The 18,925-nt window shown below is 39.5% G+C and overlaps 1 protein-coding gene across 1 annotated transcript in view; it reads left to right on the top strand.

Annotated features, from left to right (window-relative positions):
* The window catches only part of KCNH8 (potassium channel, voltage gated eag related subfamily H, member 8), a 246,613-nt gene that overhangs the window by 177,056 nt on the left and 50,632 nt on the right, over positions 1 to 18,925 (top strand). Inside the window, exons 8-9 of the mRNA XM_004692289.2 lie at positions 8,345 to 8,542; positions 18,032 to 18,231. Coding sequence (XP_004692346.1) covers positions 8,345 to 8,542; positions 18,032 to 18,231 — 398 coding nt within the window. The remainder of the gene's footprint in view (positions 1 to 8,344; positions 8,543 to 18,031; positions 18,232 to 18,925) is intronic.

Below are 18,925 nucleotides of genomic sequence, written 5' to 3'. Positions count from 1 at the left end.
GTCTCATCTTTATGACTGAAGTGACAACCAACTCCGCTGAGAAGTGGTTTGCAGAAGTGCATGGTGTCACATCTTTTGTCTTTCCCGGGTCTACAACAACTCTAACCTTTCGTAGTGCTGACTAAAAAGGAAGTAAACCTTGGTATACCAATAAAATAAAATTATTTGGCTAGGCCTAATTAAATTGTTTTGTTTTGCTTTGCTTTGCTTTGAAATGTATTTCTTGAAATCTTTGTTCATCACTGCACAGTATTTCCCCTGTCAGGTGCAGCCCATAGTCTCCCACCACCATAGCACCAGTGACCCGTCACCACAGTCCCTGTGCTCTTCCCTTGCCTCTTTGGCTCCTCCCCCTCCCCTGCTGTGGGCCTCTGATCTATGGTCAGCTTGCAAGTTTTGTCTTTTTCCTAACCCTTTGTTCAGTTTGTCAATTTTCCACATAAAAATGAAATCTACTCAGTGATCAGAAAAGATATACTCATGCCAGAAAAGATAAACTCATGGCAACACGGATGGAGCTGGAAAGGATTATGCTAAGCAGAATAAGTCATAAGAAAAAAATGGGTTTAATTTCATCATGTCCTAGAACACATTTTGCCCTGATGTTGGTGCAAGTGGTTGGCATTGATTTGAATTATTGATAGAATTTCTTTAGTGAGAACCTGCTTTACTCTGAGTTCAGGCATAAATGCATGAAGCCATGAATAACAGCAGAGCAATTACTCAGGAAAAAATGCCCATGTTGAGACATAGGTTTGAAGCATTGTGAATTGTGCTGGCATTTTATATGGAAAAGTTACATTTAAGCAACTCATATTTTATGTTCTGCTAACTTAGGCAGGAAGCTAATCTTTGTAGAATTTCCTCTATTTTTAGCTGATTTGAGAGGAATTTGGAAGGGCCCCAGTTGGCTGGAAGCAGATGGCCTGTTCTGCCTGTTCTTGGGATCACTTAGGAAACTCCACAGTAGCGGTTCAGCTGCGCATTCGGATTGTTTCACATTTTTCATCCTCGGGTGTTTTGTTTGTTTGATTTTGGTTTTGGTGTTTTGTGTGCATGTGATGACCTATTTTGGCAGTTTGCAATAGTACACAATCTTTCAATTATTTGTTGCTTACATGAAATGCTAGACCTTAATAGTCAATATTCAGAAAGACTCTATTACACAAACTTCAAGTTTAGAAAACTGGAAAACTCTGGTTTCAGCAAAACTGGTACATTTTTTTCTCAACAGCATTAATGGTATATAATATTTCTTGCTCTGAAAGTTTTTTGACTAGTGGAAATAGAGCAGAAGTGATACATGCATCAAATGTGAAAGCCTTCCATCCTTATCCCATCAATATTTGCTGATGGCTAATCATTCAAATAATTAAAAACAGATAAAAGATAAATTCACAAAATCATGGGTTATTACACTTGCATTTGCCTTTTAAAAAGTCAGCCATATGTGAAGAGACATTACAAGATCTTATTTCATATATCTTATATCTGAAAAATAGCTTAGGTCTGGACATGACTCAATCACTTTCTATTCAAGTTTGAGCAAAGGAAGATGAAAAGAGGTACTTGACTAGCAACAAGACCAAGTTTTGCAGACCCATTTCCTGTCTCAAATTATTTATGCTTAATGTTTTTATTTCAGATATTTACCTCAGCAGTAGGTTATACCACTTCAGAAATTTTGTAAGGACACATCTTCATTATAAAAATGTAAGTGTAAGGACTTCCCTGGTGGCCTGAGTTCAATCCCCGGCCAGGAAGGTGACCCACATGGCATAACAGACCTCTCCTGTCTCACCTGCTGCTCCCCTCGGCAGTGTATTTCAGTAGATCCACCGGTTCTACTCACCACTTTGTCTCTGGTGAATCCTCTCACACCCCACACCTCTGGACTACACCCCAGTTCCTCACCACACAAAAAACAACTTTATTAGAAAAAAACAAAAAGTGTTAGATTAGTGAGAACTCCAAATAATGGTATTCCACTGCAAATTGGAACCTCAGATCCACTGATGCTTCTCCTTAGTGGAATCAACAAAATCAATGTCAAATATCACTGTTACCTGTACCCTTTACATTGTATGTTTGGTCACATCCTCTGAAATAGGGACAGAGTGGAAGGTTAGAATGATTTGGAAGTCTAAGTCTCTGAACTCCTCAACTCTATTTCTTAAATTAAAAGATGCAAATTTTATGAACTAGTAATGTAGTTAGTTTCATCGTTTTGACAAATATAGAATGTAACATAAAATACTAAACTTTGAGGAAATGAATGACAGATACACAGGTATTCTGTACTCTCTGCAGCATTTGTTCATTGCGGATTATCCCCAAATAAAAAGTTCATTCAAAGCAAAAAACAAAATGAAAAATCAGAGTGGCAGTCACTAGATAAACTTGGAATTGAAATGTTTCTTATCAGTCTGTAGCGTATAGATATTAAGGACAGTGGAGATGATGGCTCAAACTTCCCTTGATAATTTTATTGATTAACAGTTTTCAACAGTGTGAGTAATAACAAATGCTATACTTCACAAATGCTGGGTCTCAGTTGCCCTGTTTCATCACCCCAACATACATACATGCGTAACATACATCCATATAGGGACACATGGAGACTTCTGACACTTAGCCTGGTATCTCTCAATCTCCTCTGCAATCCCACACTGCTCCCTTTGCCAAAAAGGTTGGCAGGATCAGAGTTCTCACACTGTGCTTGACAGCACTGTCTCCCACTGTCTACCAGCAGCCCCTCTCCTGCTTGTGACACACAAGATCACAGTGCTTTCCCACCTCTTCCCCTAATGCTGTTCAGAGGATTAACGAGGTAGGTCCTCAGAATTAGAGAGAGGAAGCAAATTTAACTATAATATTGTCCATGCTTGGAATTTGCATTAAAACCTCTTGATGACTCTTAATACTCTTGACACCCTGGGATCCCAGTTGTACCTAGTTGTGGGTGTTGGAAGAATTACTTTCTCTGATATGACTTAAGCCTTCAGGATACATTTTCTCATTCTAAGCAAAAGTGACTGAGCTGGAAATGCAAATTAATTTAATCATGGTGTCAACAAGCACAATGAAAACCATCCATTTCAAGTGATTGCTTCTATAAATAGTCAAGTGTAGCAGACACATCATGGATGTTTAAGTTAGAAAGTTATAGATTTGCCTCTTGGTTCTAATAGTTCTTAAAAGAAGAGAGAAAATTGCTCAAGTTCTCTTTTGGGATTCCATCAGCTAAAAAGAAATGGAGGGCCCTCCCTGGTGGTACAACGGCTTAAAAAACACTACTCTGAAGCTTTCCAAATCCACTGCAGCATGAGTTCAATCCCGGGCCAAGGAGCTGACCCACATGGCGCAGCAGACCTCTCCTGACCCGTCCGCTGCTCCCCTCCTCAGTGTATTTCGTCAGTTGACCTGTCTGCTCCCCACTCTGTCTCTGGTGAATCCTCTCACTGTCCCTGCACCTCTCGCCTGTACCCCAGTTCTGTTTGCAAAAATAAATAAATCTTTAAAAAAAGAAAAGAAAAGAGATGGAGAGTTACTGTGAGAATAGAATGGAAAGACTGCCTGGCATGGGAGCCTCGCAAAACACTTATAATTTAGTAAGCATTGTTTTTGATGCTCACCATGTCCCCTCATGCTGTGTGACTCCATCCTTAGGTTATCTCCCAACTCTGGAAGGCTGCAAGGGGCTGGCTGTTCCCAGAGTTGTCCTCAGTCAGTGATGGGTGAGAGTTGCTCACACCTAACCAGCTCCGCTAGGTGTGAGATTGCGGAGATCCCCAATGGGATGACATTGCTCTTACTGCTTGGACAGCTGCTTGCTTGATTAGGCATACTTCACCCTTTCCCTTCTCAGTGTCCCTTCTCCACTGTCTTCTGTCGTACCTAACACTAAAGTAAATTACTTACTTATAACCTTTTCTCAGGTGTGCTTCTGAGGGGCCTGAACTAAAAGGGCTTGTTTCCCATCCATGTGTGGCATCAATAACGGCCCCGCTCCTACAAAGGTCGTTACCTATAAAGGCAGCAGCACCAGGACATGGGGTCTGTACAAGAGAATGAAGTCCTCTGAGCTCTGTTCCTGAACAGAGTTACTGAACACATTTTGAACAAATTATTCAATGTCTCTGAGCTGCAGTTTTCTCATCTTTAAAATGGACATAGTAATTTATAAGTTGTGTAATGACTAGTGAAATAATGATTCAAAATATGGGTGGTGATTGAACCCATTGCTCTGGGTTAGTGTGTGTGAGTGAGGGGAAGAAGTATCTAGAAGTACCCTAGAAGTATCTGCAACAGAGGAAGCACTCGGTGAAATGTCAGCCATGTGCCTTCCTGGTAACAAGACAGCCTGACCGCATCTTTGTTCTTCTTTCCAGCTGAGCCCCATTAGAATGTGTTTTATTCATACCAAAGGAAATAAAAAAGCATTTTGAATTTTAAGTGTAATTATGCATGTGGTAATCCTTTCTCTCTTTTCTCTGCTGATATAAAACACTTCTTTACACACACATATAAATCTGATTTCATCGGCTTATAGCATAAAGGATTTTTTTTTCATGTTACTGAAGCAGATTATATGACTAACAGAGTTAGCATGGGTTACCCTAAATAACATATTCCAGTTCCATTCATTACACCTAAGTTATCTGTGAATGCTAATGCTAATAGAAACTGCTAATAGAGGCTTAACTTTTCAGGAACACACCAGGTCATGCTGGTATAATACACTGTGAATGCACACATAACATAGTACAAGAGAGCGCATTGTTCTAAGAAACCTAAAGAAACTTCTGTTTGGGGCTAAGGTATGTAATTAAGCAAAATTCTGGGCCCGTGGTAGAAAATACCTGAATTGAACAGTCATGCTAAATTATAGACTCCTCTGGGCATGATCATTATGATTTTTTTTTTAGCTTTGAAATTGATATTTTGTTCATCTCATCTATTTTTAGTAATGAAAAGATTCTATCTTTTGGTTTTTTATCACATGGCAGTGGATTCAGTATGTTTAGATTCTACTTTCTGTTGTGTGTGCTTTTCCTTCCAAATGTTCTTTGGGGGAAAAAAAAATTGGAACAGAGGTAGACAGGCTGTTCTAGGACATCCCTTCCTTTAGATGAGTTTCTCCAGCATAAAAAAAGATTGACTTCTAAATTGGTTAAATTGCTTCTTCTGTATATTACAGTGACATGTTGTCTTGTTACAGTGAAACATGTGCTCTCATTTCGGAGGAGCTGTTCTGTGAAAAAGTTTTATTTAGCCCACAGAGCCAATCCCCGGATTTGGGGGGTGTTACCTCCTTCCCGTGCTACCAGGTTTTTCATCATCATTATTGCTTCTGCTCTGTCAGCTATAACACAGTTTAGTAGCAACTTTTCTTAAAAAACAAGATGTTTCCGAAAATAGACTGAACAGTTGGCCAGACAGAAAAGAGGTATCAACAAAAGTAGGTCTGTTGTTGTGCTTTGCATCCTGAATAATTTCTGAGACTGAGATTCATTTTCACATATATGTAAATGAACAGGCATTGAATGAGACTATAAAACAATCTGTAGAGCCCAATAAAGTTGATCCTCTTTTATTAAGGAAATCAAATTATATGAAAACTAATTTGGTTCAGGTTTCAGTTTTGTTCAAGTTGAAGGAGTTTATCCAAATGTTTTGCCTGGGTTTGGGTTGTTTTTTGTTTTTTTTGTTTTGTTTTGTTTTTTTCCTTTGTAAATGACAAAACTTTAGGTTGCATAAGTAAATGAATACTATAATTCAGCTCAAGATCAGCAGGTGGGTCTGGTTGTGTTCATGGTCTAGTTGAATAGCAATTTAGCCAAGAGCAAGCAGTAGGTTTATTGTGTTTTTATTTTCCTCTGTGCATCAACTAAAACAAAAATGAGATCATGTCGATATAAACTCTGGGCAAAGTGACATTTTGCAACTGTTCTGATTTCCCAATAATTAGCAGGAATGGCCAGTAGGGAGCTGAGAGACAAGTCCCTGTAATCACTTCTTTGTTGAGGAGAAATGACATGACATCCCTTTCAGAGCACAACTGGGAAGTCACATGAGAACAGCCAACCCAACAGGCCTCTGAGTCCATCCTGACATGCTGGTGTCAGCTGCTCATCAAGAGCTCTGCTCAGCAGAAATCGTGTGATGATCAATCCAGAGGTCACCTCTGCTTCCTGACTTTACTCTGTGTCTTGGCTGTCTTCTTAGACCAGTAATAGCGTTGAAATGTAAATTTGATTTGCTTTGGTGATAACACCTTGATTAATTTTGAATTCATTGTCTTTATTTTGAGATTTTTTTCCATATTTTATTAAACTCAGTTTTACCAAATCATACTTTGCTATTCCCATCTTCCCCTCCCTTAAATACTACGGGGGGGGGGGGAGGAGGGGGTCTTTAAACCTGGTTCCTGGTCCAGACGTGTATGAAATAGCTGTAGAAGGCAAGGAACCAGCTAAAAATGTATGCAGAATTTTGTGTGTCTCCACATGTGCAGTGTTCAGAGAAAAAGCCTACAGATTCACAAATGGGAGGACAGCTCCCCAAATTTTAAAAGCTACTGTCACCTGGATTTTCCCTCATTTCTATGTTTTCCTTTACAATTCACAGCTGGTTTCATAGTTTCTCTTACCTTTTTTTTTTTTTTGAGACTTATTTATTTATGCATGCAGAACTGGGGCACAGGCCAGAGGTACAGGGGTGGTGAGAGGATTTTTTTGTTCATGAAGGCAGAACCTGGGTCATTTATTAACTTTCCTTGGCTGCAGGCAATATCAAGAACCGTTGCTCTAGAGCCAGGTTTTCAGGGTTTGATCAGTGGACATCAACATCGCGTTTGCAAAGGCAAATTCTCAATTCTTCCACCCACGCCCTCTCCCACCCTCCTGTCCGCACCAGAAACTCCTGTGTCCGAGCTGATTGTGTCTGTTTAACAGGCCCTCTAGAAGGGTCTAAGACAAACTAAAGTCCTTAAATACTCTCTAGAGACATGGGATGAATAAGGCATAGTACTTACGATGCAGCATTTCTCTTCTGTCTCATGGAATTCCCAGTTGTTTCAAATTTGCATTTTAATTACCTGGCACAGTTGCATAATCTATGACTTTAGTTGATGACAGCAGCATTATTACCACTTCACAGCGCGATGGCTTTGCATCTCCCCTTGGTCAGCCATTAACTGAAGCTTCTATAAGAAAGCAATGGCTAGTGAATAATACACCTTAAGAAAAGTCTCCTCGACCTATGGCTTAAGCTGAAAGGTCATGGAGTTTTGTAATATACACACAATAGATAGAAAGCGTTTGGGGATGGCGAGAGGGGGGAACTTATAAAACAAAATCTTTTTTTTTTTTTAAGATTTATCCATTTATGCATACAGAACTGCGGTACAGGCCAGAGGCACAGGGGTGGTGAGAGGCTTCACCAGAGACAGAGTAGGGAGTAGAACAGGCCGACTGAGGAAATACACTGCTGAGCGGAGCAGCAGGTGGGTCAGGAGAGGTCTGCCCCGCCATGTGGGTCACCTCTGGGGCCTCGGGATCAAACGTGCACTAAAGCAGCTGCCGCCAGCCTGCAGTGCTGCGTCCCAACCCGCTGCACCACCAGGGAGGACCCAACACAAAATTCTAAGGAGTAAATTTTCTGTACAGACTTTAATGAGAGTATAACTGATATACAATAAGCTGCACATATTTAAAGCATTTCATTTGATAGCTTTGACACTCATGGACACCAGTATAATAACTGTTGGGGGGAGGGGAGGAATGCAAGTCTATTACAAGTATCCCTTAATTCTACAGTTTTCCCTCTCCGCCAACAAATGGCAGAATAAGGCTACAAAGAAGGTGTCCTGAGGGAGGTAAGACTGGGAAGACAACCAGATGGCAGCCCCAGAGAGCCAAGTAGGAAAACATTGTTCAGGATAGAAAAAAGCCCATCTCGCCCATCTGAAGCCCAGAGACTTTTCGGTTGCTGCTACATATCATCATGCAGGATTTCAACGACCTACTCATACCCTGTGTTGCTTAAAATTCCAATTGAGAATGGAGCTTCACCACCCGTGAAATAAGCAACTCTCTTACTGAGCGTGATAACCCCAGTTTCAACCTGTGCAGGTAGTTTCTTGCATTCGAGTAACCTATTCAGCTTGACCACCACGCACTCTTGAATCCCTATTTCTCTGCTGTCGTAGGATATAGAGCAGTGTGCGTAAAAGTGATGTTTTTTCTTTCATAGCAAAGGAATCGGATCCTTTGACTTTCTTCATTCTCATGGCAAGTGTGTGCTTCTCCAGTGATGGTCGTGGTTACCCCTTTCACTGCAGGTTGGCTCCACGAGCTGGGAAAGAGGCTGGAATCGCCCTACTACAGCAATAACACCTTGGGGGGGCCGTCCATCCGAAGTGCCTATATTGCTGCTCTGTACTTCACACTCAGCAGTCTGACCAGTGTTGGATTTGGGAATGTCTCTGCTAACACAGATGCTGAGAAGATCTTCTCCATCTGCACCATGCTGATTGGTGGTAAGAGAAATTCTTCTATACCATGGGGACAAAGGAGTGTGTCTTCCCAACTGCGGTGTTCTGTTTGCTCTGTTCTAAGCCACAATGGAGATGGACTGGTTGACACTGGCAGCATCTAAAAGCCCTGGTTAGGAAATCATTAGGAAATATTTTTTTTAAAGATTTATTTATTTATGCTTACAGAACGGGAGCACAGGCCAGAGGTGCAGGGGAGGTGAGAGGATTCACCTGAGACAGAGTAGGGAGCAGAACAGGCAGACTGACAAAGCACACTGCCGAGGGTAGCAGCGGGCTGGTCAGAAGAGGTCTGCTGTGCCATGTGGGTCAGCTCCCTGGCTGGGGATAGAAATCCTGATGCAGTGGCTTCGGAGAGCTTCATAATGCAGTGAACCCATTTTAATGTATGTACAGATTAGCAATGAAAGTCCCTGATGCTGAAGAATTCCAGAGAACGAAGTAACCTGATTAATGATTTTGAAGGTGTAGACACTTTGCTTTCTTTTTTATATAATTTTTTTACATCATTCTTCATTTTGTGCATATTTCATCTCAGTTATAATCCTCGTGGACTTCCCACCACCAATTCACCCATGTGCATTTTGCTTTCCTGACATACGTTTATCTCTAGTGTTTAAGAGTTACGGGAGACTAAATTGCAGGTTTATGTTTCAAACTCCATCTTAGAGCCCAAACAGCTTACTGTATCAAAATTTTCTTACTGCTATTCTAGTATTAGTTGAGGATTTTAGATAGATGACTTAGCTAAAAACAAAACAAAAAACAGTACAATAATAAACATATTCATTGCATTTTTGTTCCATTCTCTCAGCTAAATGCCTTGATGCAATCCCCCAGTGATGGCTATGGCAAATATGTAAGCTTGTCGCTATTAATTTCCCTTTGGACACAAACAAGTTATTATATTATAATTTGAGCTCTGAGCTCACTTTTTATACTCTCTTTTGTAATGTAGGGTTTGGGGTCCACACAGCTCATTCTCTTTCAGTTCTCACACTGAGACACACCTCAGTCTCCTTCAGTTCTCCTGCCAATAGGGAATGCCAGAGGGCGATTGGAGGCAGAAGATGGGGAAGGACTGTCTTGTTTTGTCTCATGCAATGTATCTTTCGAAGGAGGCCACCAGGGTGTCAGGAGGAGGTTGTAGCCCTCAAGCTGTTCAGACATTTGCAGAATGAGCCTTCCTGGGCCTGCTTAGGCATCACCTGGCAGGCCCCCACATCCAAAGCCTCAGCCCGGACTGCTCCTCTCATCTCCTTCCCTGCTCATCTATGCCCTGACCTCCCCACTTCTTCCCTTGGTTAATCCATCCCCACGGGCAGAAGCTCCTGCAGTGACCATTATATCAATTTGCTCATTGAGCCCACTAACACTAGAGACACCATTCTCTGTAATAATTTCCCTCCACTGGACTATTTAGCTTAATTTCTCTTTTAAACCTCCCAACTGATGTGTGAATCACACCATTATCCACTTTGTCTGATGACAAAGCTAAAACTGGGAGAAATAAAGTAACTTCCCAACGTGGCAGAAATGAAAGAGACAAGGGACAGCCCTTCCTTTTTTTGAACACCAACCTCTGTCTTCAGAAAACAGATGAAAACTCACTGACTTGTCACACAGTTCTCATGAAGTAAGAGGAACTAGTCTTCTTAGAGTTCTTTCACTATTTCATGCCTTGCGGTATCCCCAAAGCATGTTTTATCCCATCTTTCAATGGAACTCACTCCCCCGTGCCACTTAGACCGTAGGACCTGATCGCAGGGAATGATTCCTACCAGCTTCCCTGCACGAAGGATGCGAAATAATGTCTCAACTAAGTAATGAGTCATGCAGCCCATGGTGAACTCAGACATGTAAAGTCAAACCTTCCCTCAAGGAGCTCATGAGCTAATTTGGAAGAGAGAGGCTGACACTTGTGGAAAGACTTTAACACCACCAGGCAGTAGACACTAGGCCAAGTCAATTAGGAGTTCAGAACTGAGGGCCTGGGAGCAGGAGAATTTCTTGGAAAGGCAGTGCTCATGGCAGAGTTGCTGAAGAGGCGTGCTGAGGTTGAACCAGTGGAACAGGCTCTCGGCTGATGTAGAAAAGTAAAACTCTAGGGAGCAGAAACTCCGAGTTCTCATTTCTGAACAGCTCCAACATACCAGGCCCAGTGGGGGCTGTTTTAGGCCCAGTGTTATGACTTACATAATCTCTGCCCTCCTGGACAGTGGGTCTTATCAGCCCAGAATGAAATACATTTTGCAAATAAACACACACAATATTCATTTAATATTTCCCCTTACTTTTTTCTCTGGAGAGCAATTTTGGGAAGTGCTCAAAGCTTAATCTCCTAATTGGATATTTGAAAAATCTGTTAGATAGCTGATCTTACTCCCTATTGATCCACCTACTATTTTGTGAGTGACCTGAAATCAGAAATTGTTGAGACATAAATTGTTCCTTGTTATGCATTGTAAGAAGAAGCTGTGCTGGTCACAGGCCAAGGATATGGGAAATAATCAGATAATGACGTCTTGTCTCTTGATAAATGTTTATTGAGCAAATTATCCTGTGCAAAACCAATGCTCATTTGTAAGTGGCATTAAAGGATTTAGTTGACTTGAGCAGCACTTAGGAAGCCATTGGTTTTCAATGCCAAATGGCATCTAAGTAACTTGAATTTATTAGTTAAAGCTTCCCAAATTTGTGTTGGTGGGAAATAATTATATTAATGTGACAGCTACCCTAGGCTAGGAGAAATGGTGCCTTTCATTTTAATATTTCCTAATTAGCTAATTACTTGCATAACTTTGAAAACTAATCAAACGAGCTCATTGTGTTGAACACTTTGTTCATGTAATGCTCATACCAATATGAGCTGATGTTATTAACACCCCAATTTAAAAATAAGGCCACAGAGGTTTAGTTACTAAAGCTAGTAAACTTCTTGTAAAATATCCATTTCATTACACATTATAAGTTAATTTTATTCACTTCATTTCTCCACAGATATACAAATGATTTCTTTTAAAGGAAATTTAGGTGTTCATTTCTGTGGACTCAAAGGTAGAAATTCCCACAGAGGCTGTGAAATGCTAATGACAGGGATGCAATATTTACTACAAAAGCAGACAGTAGCAATATGAAATAACAATATTTCAGGTGACTGCTAATATTACCTGCTAAGTATCTAGGGCAGAAGCATTCATAGGCTGAGTAAAAAGGCTGGGGAAAAGAGAAGCATCAAAGAATGCACATACCACTGATCTATGGGAAAGAATATACATTACTATTAAAAAGAGATTAGGCAAAAATAACGATAAAAGGACCCATGCTTAGACAAATCTATGTGCACTTTGAGAACACCCGAAACAAAGAAGTAACCTTAGAAGCAACTATTCAATTTAAGTGAATTTACATACTTGATATCAACAGGCAGTGCAGAGACACATAAAAACAGATTAAGTAAATTTAGTAAGGATGAGGGCCCCTCCCTCATGGTGCAATGGGTTAGGACACAGTACTGCAAGCTGGCTGCAGCCACTTCAGCATAAGTTCCATCTCTGCCCAGGAGGTGATCCACATGGTGCAGCAGACCTCTCCTGACCCACCCTCTGCTCCCCTCAGCAGTGTACTTCATCAGTCGGCCTGTTCTGCTCCCCACTTTGTCTCTGGTGAATCCTCTCACCACCCCTGTACTTCTGACTTGTACCCCAGTTCTGTATGAATAAATAAATCGTTAAAAAATAGTAAGGTAATGACAAATAATTAGAAAATAGAAATCTAAACAATGATTTAATTATATCAAATATGTAGGAATAAATCTTTGAAAATGCAAAGCTATTATACAACAAACTGTAAAGCAACATGGAGAATATTTACAGATGGTTTGAATAATGGGAGGATATACAATAGTGGAGATTTTAAGACTCAATGTTTTAAAGATGCTAGTTTTATCTAAAGTAGTCTAAAAATTCAGTGCAGACTTAATGAAAACCCTAGCAGAGGTATATTTGTGCACGCATGTGTGCTTGAAAAATAACAAGTTTCCAAAAATTTTTAGAAATCAGAGCTAAACCTAGTCAAAGCTATTATAAAGAACAAAACTGATTCATGTTAACAGATCCCAAAATGCTTTATAAATATACAGTTATTAAGAAGGCTGAGTTAGCTCAGAAATACAGCGGCCAATGAAATACAGACAGGCCCACATACTCACCTGATTTCAGATACAGCTGACCCTACAGTGCAAAGAGGAAATGCTAACTATCTCCATAATTGTCACTGGGTCAAACGTACATCCACCTGTTGATAAACAACTTTGACCGTCTTCAAAATGTACATTCAGATTAATTGCAGGTAACTCTTGAACTAAATGTGGAACGGGCAACAGTAAAGCTTTCAAAGATAATGCAAGAGAATATTTTTATGACCTTGGATTTGGTCTCTGAAACATGATACATAAAGTTCTAAACTGACAGATGGAATTGCAGAATTTTTTTTAACAAAAGATTATGGAGGATGTGAACAGACAAGGCGTAGGACCGGTGATATTTGCAAACATTACCTAATAAAAGACTTTTATGTTTTCATATAGAGAACAGTTACTAAGTAATAAGAGTAGATAACCCCAAAATGTATCAAAACCTTAAAAAACACAAGTACAGTATGTGTTTTTGTGTGGTATATCATACTCAAATAGACAAACAGCAACATCACTTATCAGGGACATGCTAATTTAAATCAAAATTAGCATGTATACTCTAGTGTCTGAGAGCATCTTGACTTCTCCTGTACTATTGATGGGACTCCCAACTGATATAACAATTTTATTGATATCTACTGCTTTGAACTCATCTGTACTCTGAAATGCAGAAATTCCATTCTGCATGTTTATCTAACAGAGAATGTGTATGTCTGTATATTAAAAGTCATATAGATAGATGTCTGTGGGAACATCACTGTAAGAATTTCAAACTGGGGCTGCCTATTAATAGAACAAGTATGTAAATTGTTAACTATTCAATGGAGAACTATACAGTAATGAAAGTGAAGGAACTATTATATCATGCAGACACATGGGGGAATCTTAGCAACAAAATACTGAGCAGATATACCACACAAAAACACATAAATATTCTTTGATTTTGTTTAGAGAAAGTTCTAAAGCAGGCAAAAGTTATTGATTGCTACATAATCCCTAAGTGTGGCTAGCTTTAGTAAGGGTTACTGACTATGAAGAGGAACAGAGGAGCGACCCTGGGGTATTGATAAGACCTGCTTATTCATCTGCGCTGGATATCCACGTCACTTTGAGAAATCTTAGTGAGCTATCCATTTAGTATTTGTGTCAGTTTCTCCATGTGTTTCTTTAGTATGAATTTTATCTTAGAAAATTACAATAGACAAGTTAAAAATAATATAAACTATCAAGCGTGGGATGAGGAGGTGAATAGCAGTGAGCACATCTCTCCTGTCAGGTTGTTTTTATGTGCTGTCTTAACATGACGAGTCAAGCAATAGAAGTAATATCACTGTCTAAAATATTGGTGATAATCACAAGAAGATCTAAAAGAAATAATATTAAAAGATTATCTTTAGGGAGTGGTAAGGAATGAAAGGGTAGACTTAGGTCTAAACTATCAGATTTTCTAAGCCACTTGCTTAAGATTGTAAAACTTTTTAAAGAAAGTATCAAGTACTCCTTAAAGAAAAGCATCATTTCAGTTCTATAAATATTTGTGGCACACTTCAATTATGCCAGGCACTGTGTTAGGTGCTGGAGAAACAAAGATGACTAAGCTGTGATACTTTCCTTTGAGGAATTCACAATTTAGTAACAGAAATAAGCAGTTAGATGATGTTCTTTTTTTCCATTTTATTTCTTCCTATTGTAACGTACATTTAGAAAAGACTGGAAAATCCACTTCTAAAATAAAATTACACATACTTCCATCACCAAAAGAGCCTTTTGGTCTTTTTATATGTATATACTCCTGTTTTCTAGAATGTTTATACTGACAACATGTCCTTGCCAACAAATACAGTGAGAACTTTTTCTCTTGTCATTAAAAGTTCTGGCCCTCCCTGGTGGCGCAGCGGGTTAAAGCACAGCACTGAGAATCTAAAGCCGCTTCCTCATGAGTTCAATTCCCGCCTGCCCCGGAGGTGACCACGTGGCGTGGCAGACCTCTCCTGACCCGCCCGCTGCTCCCCTTAGCAGTGTACTTCGTCCATCTGCCTGTTCTGTTGCCCACTCTGTCTCTGGTGAATCCTCTCACTGCCCCTGAGCCTCTGGCCTGCACCCCAGTTCTGTATGCACAAATAAATAAATCTTTAAAAAAAAAAAAGTTCTATTACTCTTAATAATCACTACCCAGTTAGCCCAACTGATGGAGCAGTTATTTAGAATAACATTAGATAAAGCTTCCTGGTGAAGAGGCTCCATCAGTACATGTCCCATTTAAACAATATCATGATAATGTTAGAGCCGAGGCTTTCCTTGGGTCCTCTCATCCCACACCTACTATCCTGCCATAATTTTATTTTACCCATATTTGGGCTGTGTTTAAGATGCCTTTTAAAAATTTATTACTTAAATGATAATGATGAACAGTTATATACATTTTGTGCGGGCGGAGTGGGGAATAGGATCAAAAACAGGGGGGGGAGAGAAATGCACTGGACTATGGTGAAGGCACATGGGTGATTTGGTGATGGGAAACCCAGGGGGATTGCAACTGAGATGGAAAAATGCACAAATATATGGAAAAATAAACTATTATTAAAAAAATATTATTTAGGGAGTTGTTCTCATCCTCTATTTTCTCTGCCATCTGCTATCTACAATTCAACTTATAACAAGGAGTGGAAAATTCCAGGCAATGAGTCAGTGGGGTAGAGGAAGCCAGCTAAGATTACCCCAAATCTCAGCTCTGGCATCCTTTTATGCTGGAGCGGATGGTCCCTGTGGAGGCTTCAAAGGCACTGCAAAGTATTGGTCTAAAGAAATCAGCAGTGATGTTATTCCACAGGAGAACAATATTGCCCAAAATCCAGAGAGAGAAAGAGCTGGCTGTGGGGGAAGAACAAAGGTACAAAGAAGTGAAAGGAGAGGAAAGGAAAAAGGGGGGAAAGGAAAGAGAAAGACAAAGGGAGAGAGAGAGGGTGTCCAGAAGTTCACCTGGAGTCCAATTTCATTTGAAGTCTGTTCACTTTCTTCTTAGATCCCAATTGCTGAGGTTCTTCCAAAGCCACGAGTAAGATTTTACAAAATGCACTTTCAACAGAACTCCCACACAAAGAAAAGGAGCTTCCCACACACTCAGCAAGCAGCAGGCTGAGCATGCTACTTTAAGAATTATGCATATCACATTTTCTAGGAGTAGAAGGAAAAGTGAATGATAATTTCCAAACTGACCTGGATATAGAAGTTCTTGAGTCAAACTTTCATCGCAGATGGAATGATTTGGCCTGACAGTTACACACAGTCTCTGTCTGTGAAACGGATAACCAGTGACAGAGAAGCAATAATAACTTTGGAAGCTGAAAAGTACGAGAAGCTAAGGTTTTATTTTTTTTAACGACTTAAATTAGAAGTATTTTCCTATGCTGAAATGAGACTTTAAAATTAGGGTGACTCAGATATAGACTAGTACTTTCCAGCAACCCTTATGAATGCTACAATTAATCCAGTAATTCATTTTATTGATAATGTACAATTAGGATGCTAAATGATCTGAACATATTACTTCTCTTACTCTAAGTGCTTTACACATTATAATTAAGCAAAGCAAAGTTAAAATCATACACATAATTAAGGAAAGCAGTGTTAAAATAAATGAAATAAAATTGTCCTCGGTACTCAGTTTAATCTCCATAAAAGACTATTACATACTTTTACAGATGCCAGGGCTTCCAAACACCCAGCCCATAAGTATATTAACGGAGCTTGAAATCGCAGTTTAATTTCTTCAACTTGGAGCAGAGTCAGTTCTTTTCTTTGCTGAGTGTTTATCATAAGTAGAGGTCTCTTCTTTCAAACAAAATAGTTAAGCCTCAGAACTGTTGTGTTTCGAAAACACAAGAATGAAACTATTTAGAATCGGCAGAAAGTTGTTACACAATCTGCATTTTCCTTGGGATGCTTTGGACCAGATGGAAGACATTTTCTTTTAACATTTCGAAAAATAGAGATGTACATGTATTTGGGTGTAGCAGACACCTAATGATCGGTCTCAAGTTTCTAATAAGAAGTTATTTCCACCATGAGCTACTCTTTAATTATTAAAGTAGCAGCTGTAAAAACCTTAAATCTGGGTCCTTTCCCCCAAATTTAGCTTCGTTGATGAGCATGTTGAAAATTCATAACATTTCTCACTCTTACGAGAAAATTAACATGAATTGAGTTCCCACTGTTTTTCACACATATACTAGTCACTTTTTAAAAATACCTTAACTCTTTAAATCCTCTTCGAAACGAAGTTGCATACGTCTGCACCGTCCCCCACCCTAAACTGGTCTTAGAATAGCTATAATGGGTCCAAGCAGAATATCTGTTTTGTTCTGTGAATTCATTTGTTTCTCGAATTAACTCTAATTTTTTGATATCTCCTTAAAATTAAGGTGGTTTTGGAGATAAAATATGATTGAGGATTGGAACCATATTAATCTGGGCTTCAGGTTGCTCAGGAAATAAATTACATTTCTAACAACTTTCTCAGTGGCTTTATAACATAAATATGTCCTATTTAATCTCCCAAAAATAATTTTAAATGATGGTTTTGTGAAAAGATTATAACAAACTTACATCAATGTTTATATTATTAAAATAATGATAACTATTAACTACAACTTTATAACTTATTCTATGGAATTATTAAAATGATTTCATCATAATTATTCAACTACATGTAAGAGTTAAAATAATATATATGTGAAGAGAGTGCAAAATAAAAATTCACCCAAATGGCAGATAACAGATGAAGTGTGGATCAATGGAATCTAGTCTGCATATTATTGAGTATTATTTATTTCTTCATGCATGCAGAACTGAGGTACAGGTCAGAGGTGCAGGGGTGGTAAGAGGATTCACCAGAGACAGAGTGGGGAACAGAACAAGCAGATCAACGAAGTACACTACTGAGGGGAGCAGCAGGCGGGCCAGGAGAGATCTGCGATGCCATGTGGGTCCCCTCCATGTCAGGCGGGGATCCAACTCATGCTGAAGTGGCTTTAGCTTCTTAGTGCTGTGCTGTAACCTGCTGCACCACCAGGGAGGGCCCGTTATTGAGTATTTTAAAAGATATTTTTACTCTAATCAAGCTACACAAAATCAAAACAACTGCATCAGAATATACCAAAATAGCTGTATTGCTTGTAATCATGTTGTTCTTTGAAACAGAATATTCAGGTTGCAAATTTAGACTTAAGCATTGAGCTCCTGGATTTCTCTTCCATTATATCTTGTGTTGTTCTTGCTAGCCTTGATGCATGCCTTGGTGTTTGGAAACGTGACAGCGATCATACAGAGGATGTACTCCAGGTGGTCCCTGTATCACACCAGAACTAAGGACCTGAAGGACTTCATACGTGTCCATCATCTACCCCAGCAGCTCAAACAGAGGATGCTCGAATATTTCCAAACAACCTGGTCAGTCAACAATGGAATAGATTCAAATGAGGTAATGTTCATTTCTCACGTTGCTGTTTTCAGGCAGAAAACATATGCCAAGTTAAAGGAAGGTCCTCTCCCATAGGCCTCAGATGTGAACACACCTGCAACTTCTCTCTCTTGACTTTTTTCAATCCTTCGTGAAATCCAGTCCATCGTCTTTCACTTGTTTTGGCTTCTGGTGTCCAAATGCCTCTCCTCTGATCAGTGTTCAAGGTGAACTTGCTACTTTGGTAAATCAGGCAGGCAGGGTTTTTCATTCTCACCGACTCTCTTTGAAAGGAACCCAATTTTATGTGAGCTGAATACTAGAATCTTGAAATATTAATCAACTTAGTAGCTGCCTTCCAAAGTATCAAAGTAAAAAATTAGTGTTTTTATGCTAAGGTGTTATCAGTTGCTTGATATGAATCAAGCAATCACTTCCACAACTCCCCGACTAAACCAGAGATCAACATTTTTCTGTGATTATTTGGTTTCTCCCCTTTTTGTTTGGTCATGGAATCCAGATTCCACTAGGGAATCCAGATTCCTTATCTTCTATCCCAGATGGGATTCTTGGTGAGAAGCAAGTCACATGAGCACTGTGTTTTCATTCTGGAGTATTATTCTCTATCTCCAGACTAATTATCAGCTGAGTATTCAGTAGCACATACTTGGGATCACAGTCATTGAAAAAAATCTTTCCAGGATTATAAATATTT

Source organism: Condylura cristata, unplaced genomic scaffold (assembly GCF_000260355.1).
Source record: "Condylura cristata isolate star-nosed mole 26May11 unplaced genomic scaffold, ConCri1.0 scaffold00033, whole genome shotgun sequence".
In the NCBI taxonomy this organism is placed as follows: Eukaryota; Metazoa; Chordata; class Mammalia; order Eulipotyphla; family Talpidae; genus Condylura; species Condylura cristata.
The sequence above is the reverse complement of the archived record's forward strand: the minus strand, read 5'-3'. Positions and strand labels throughout refer to the sequence as shown.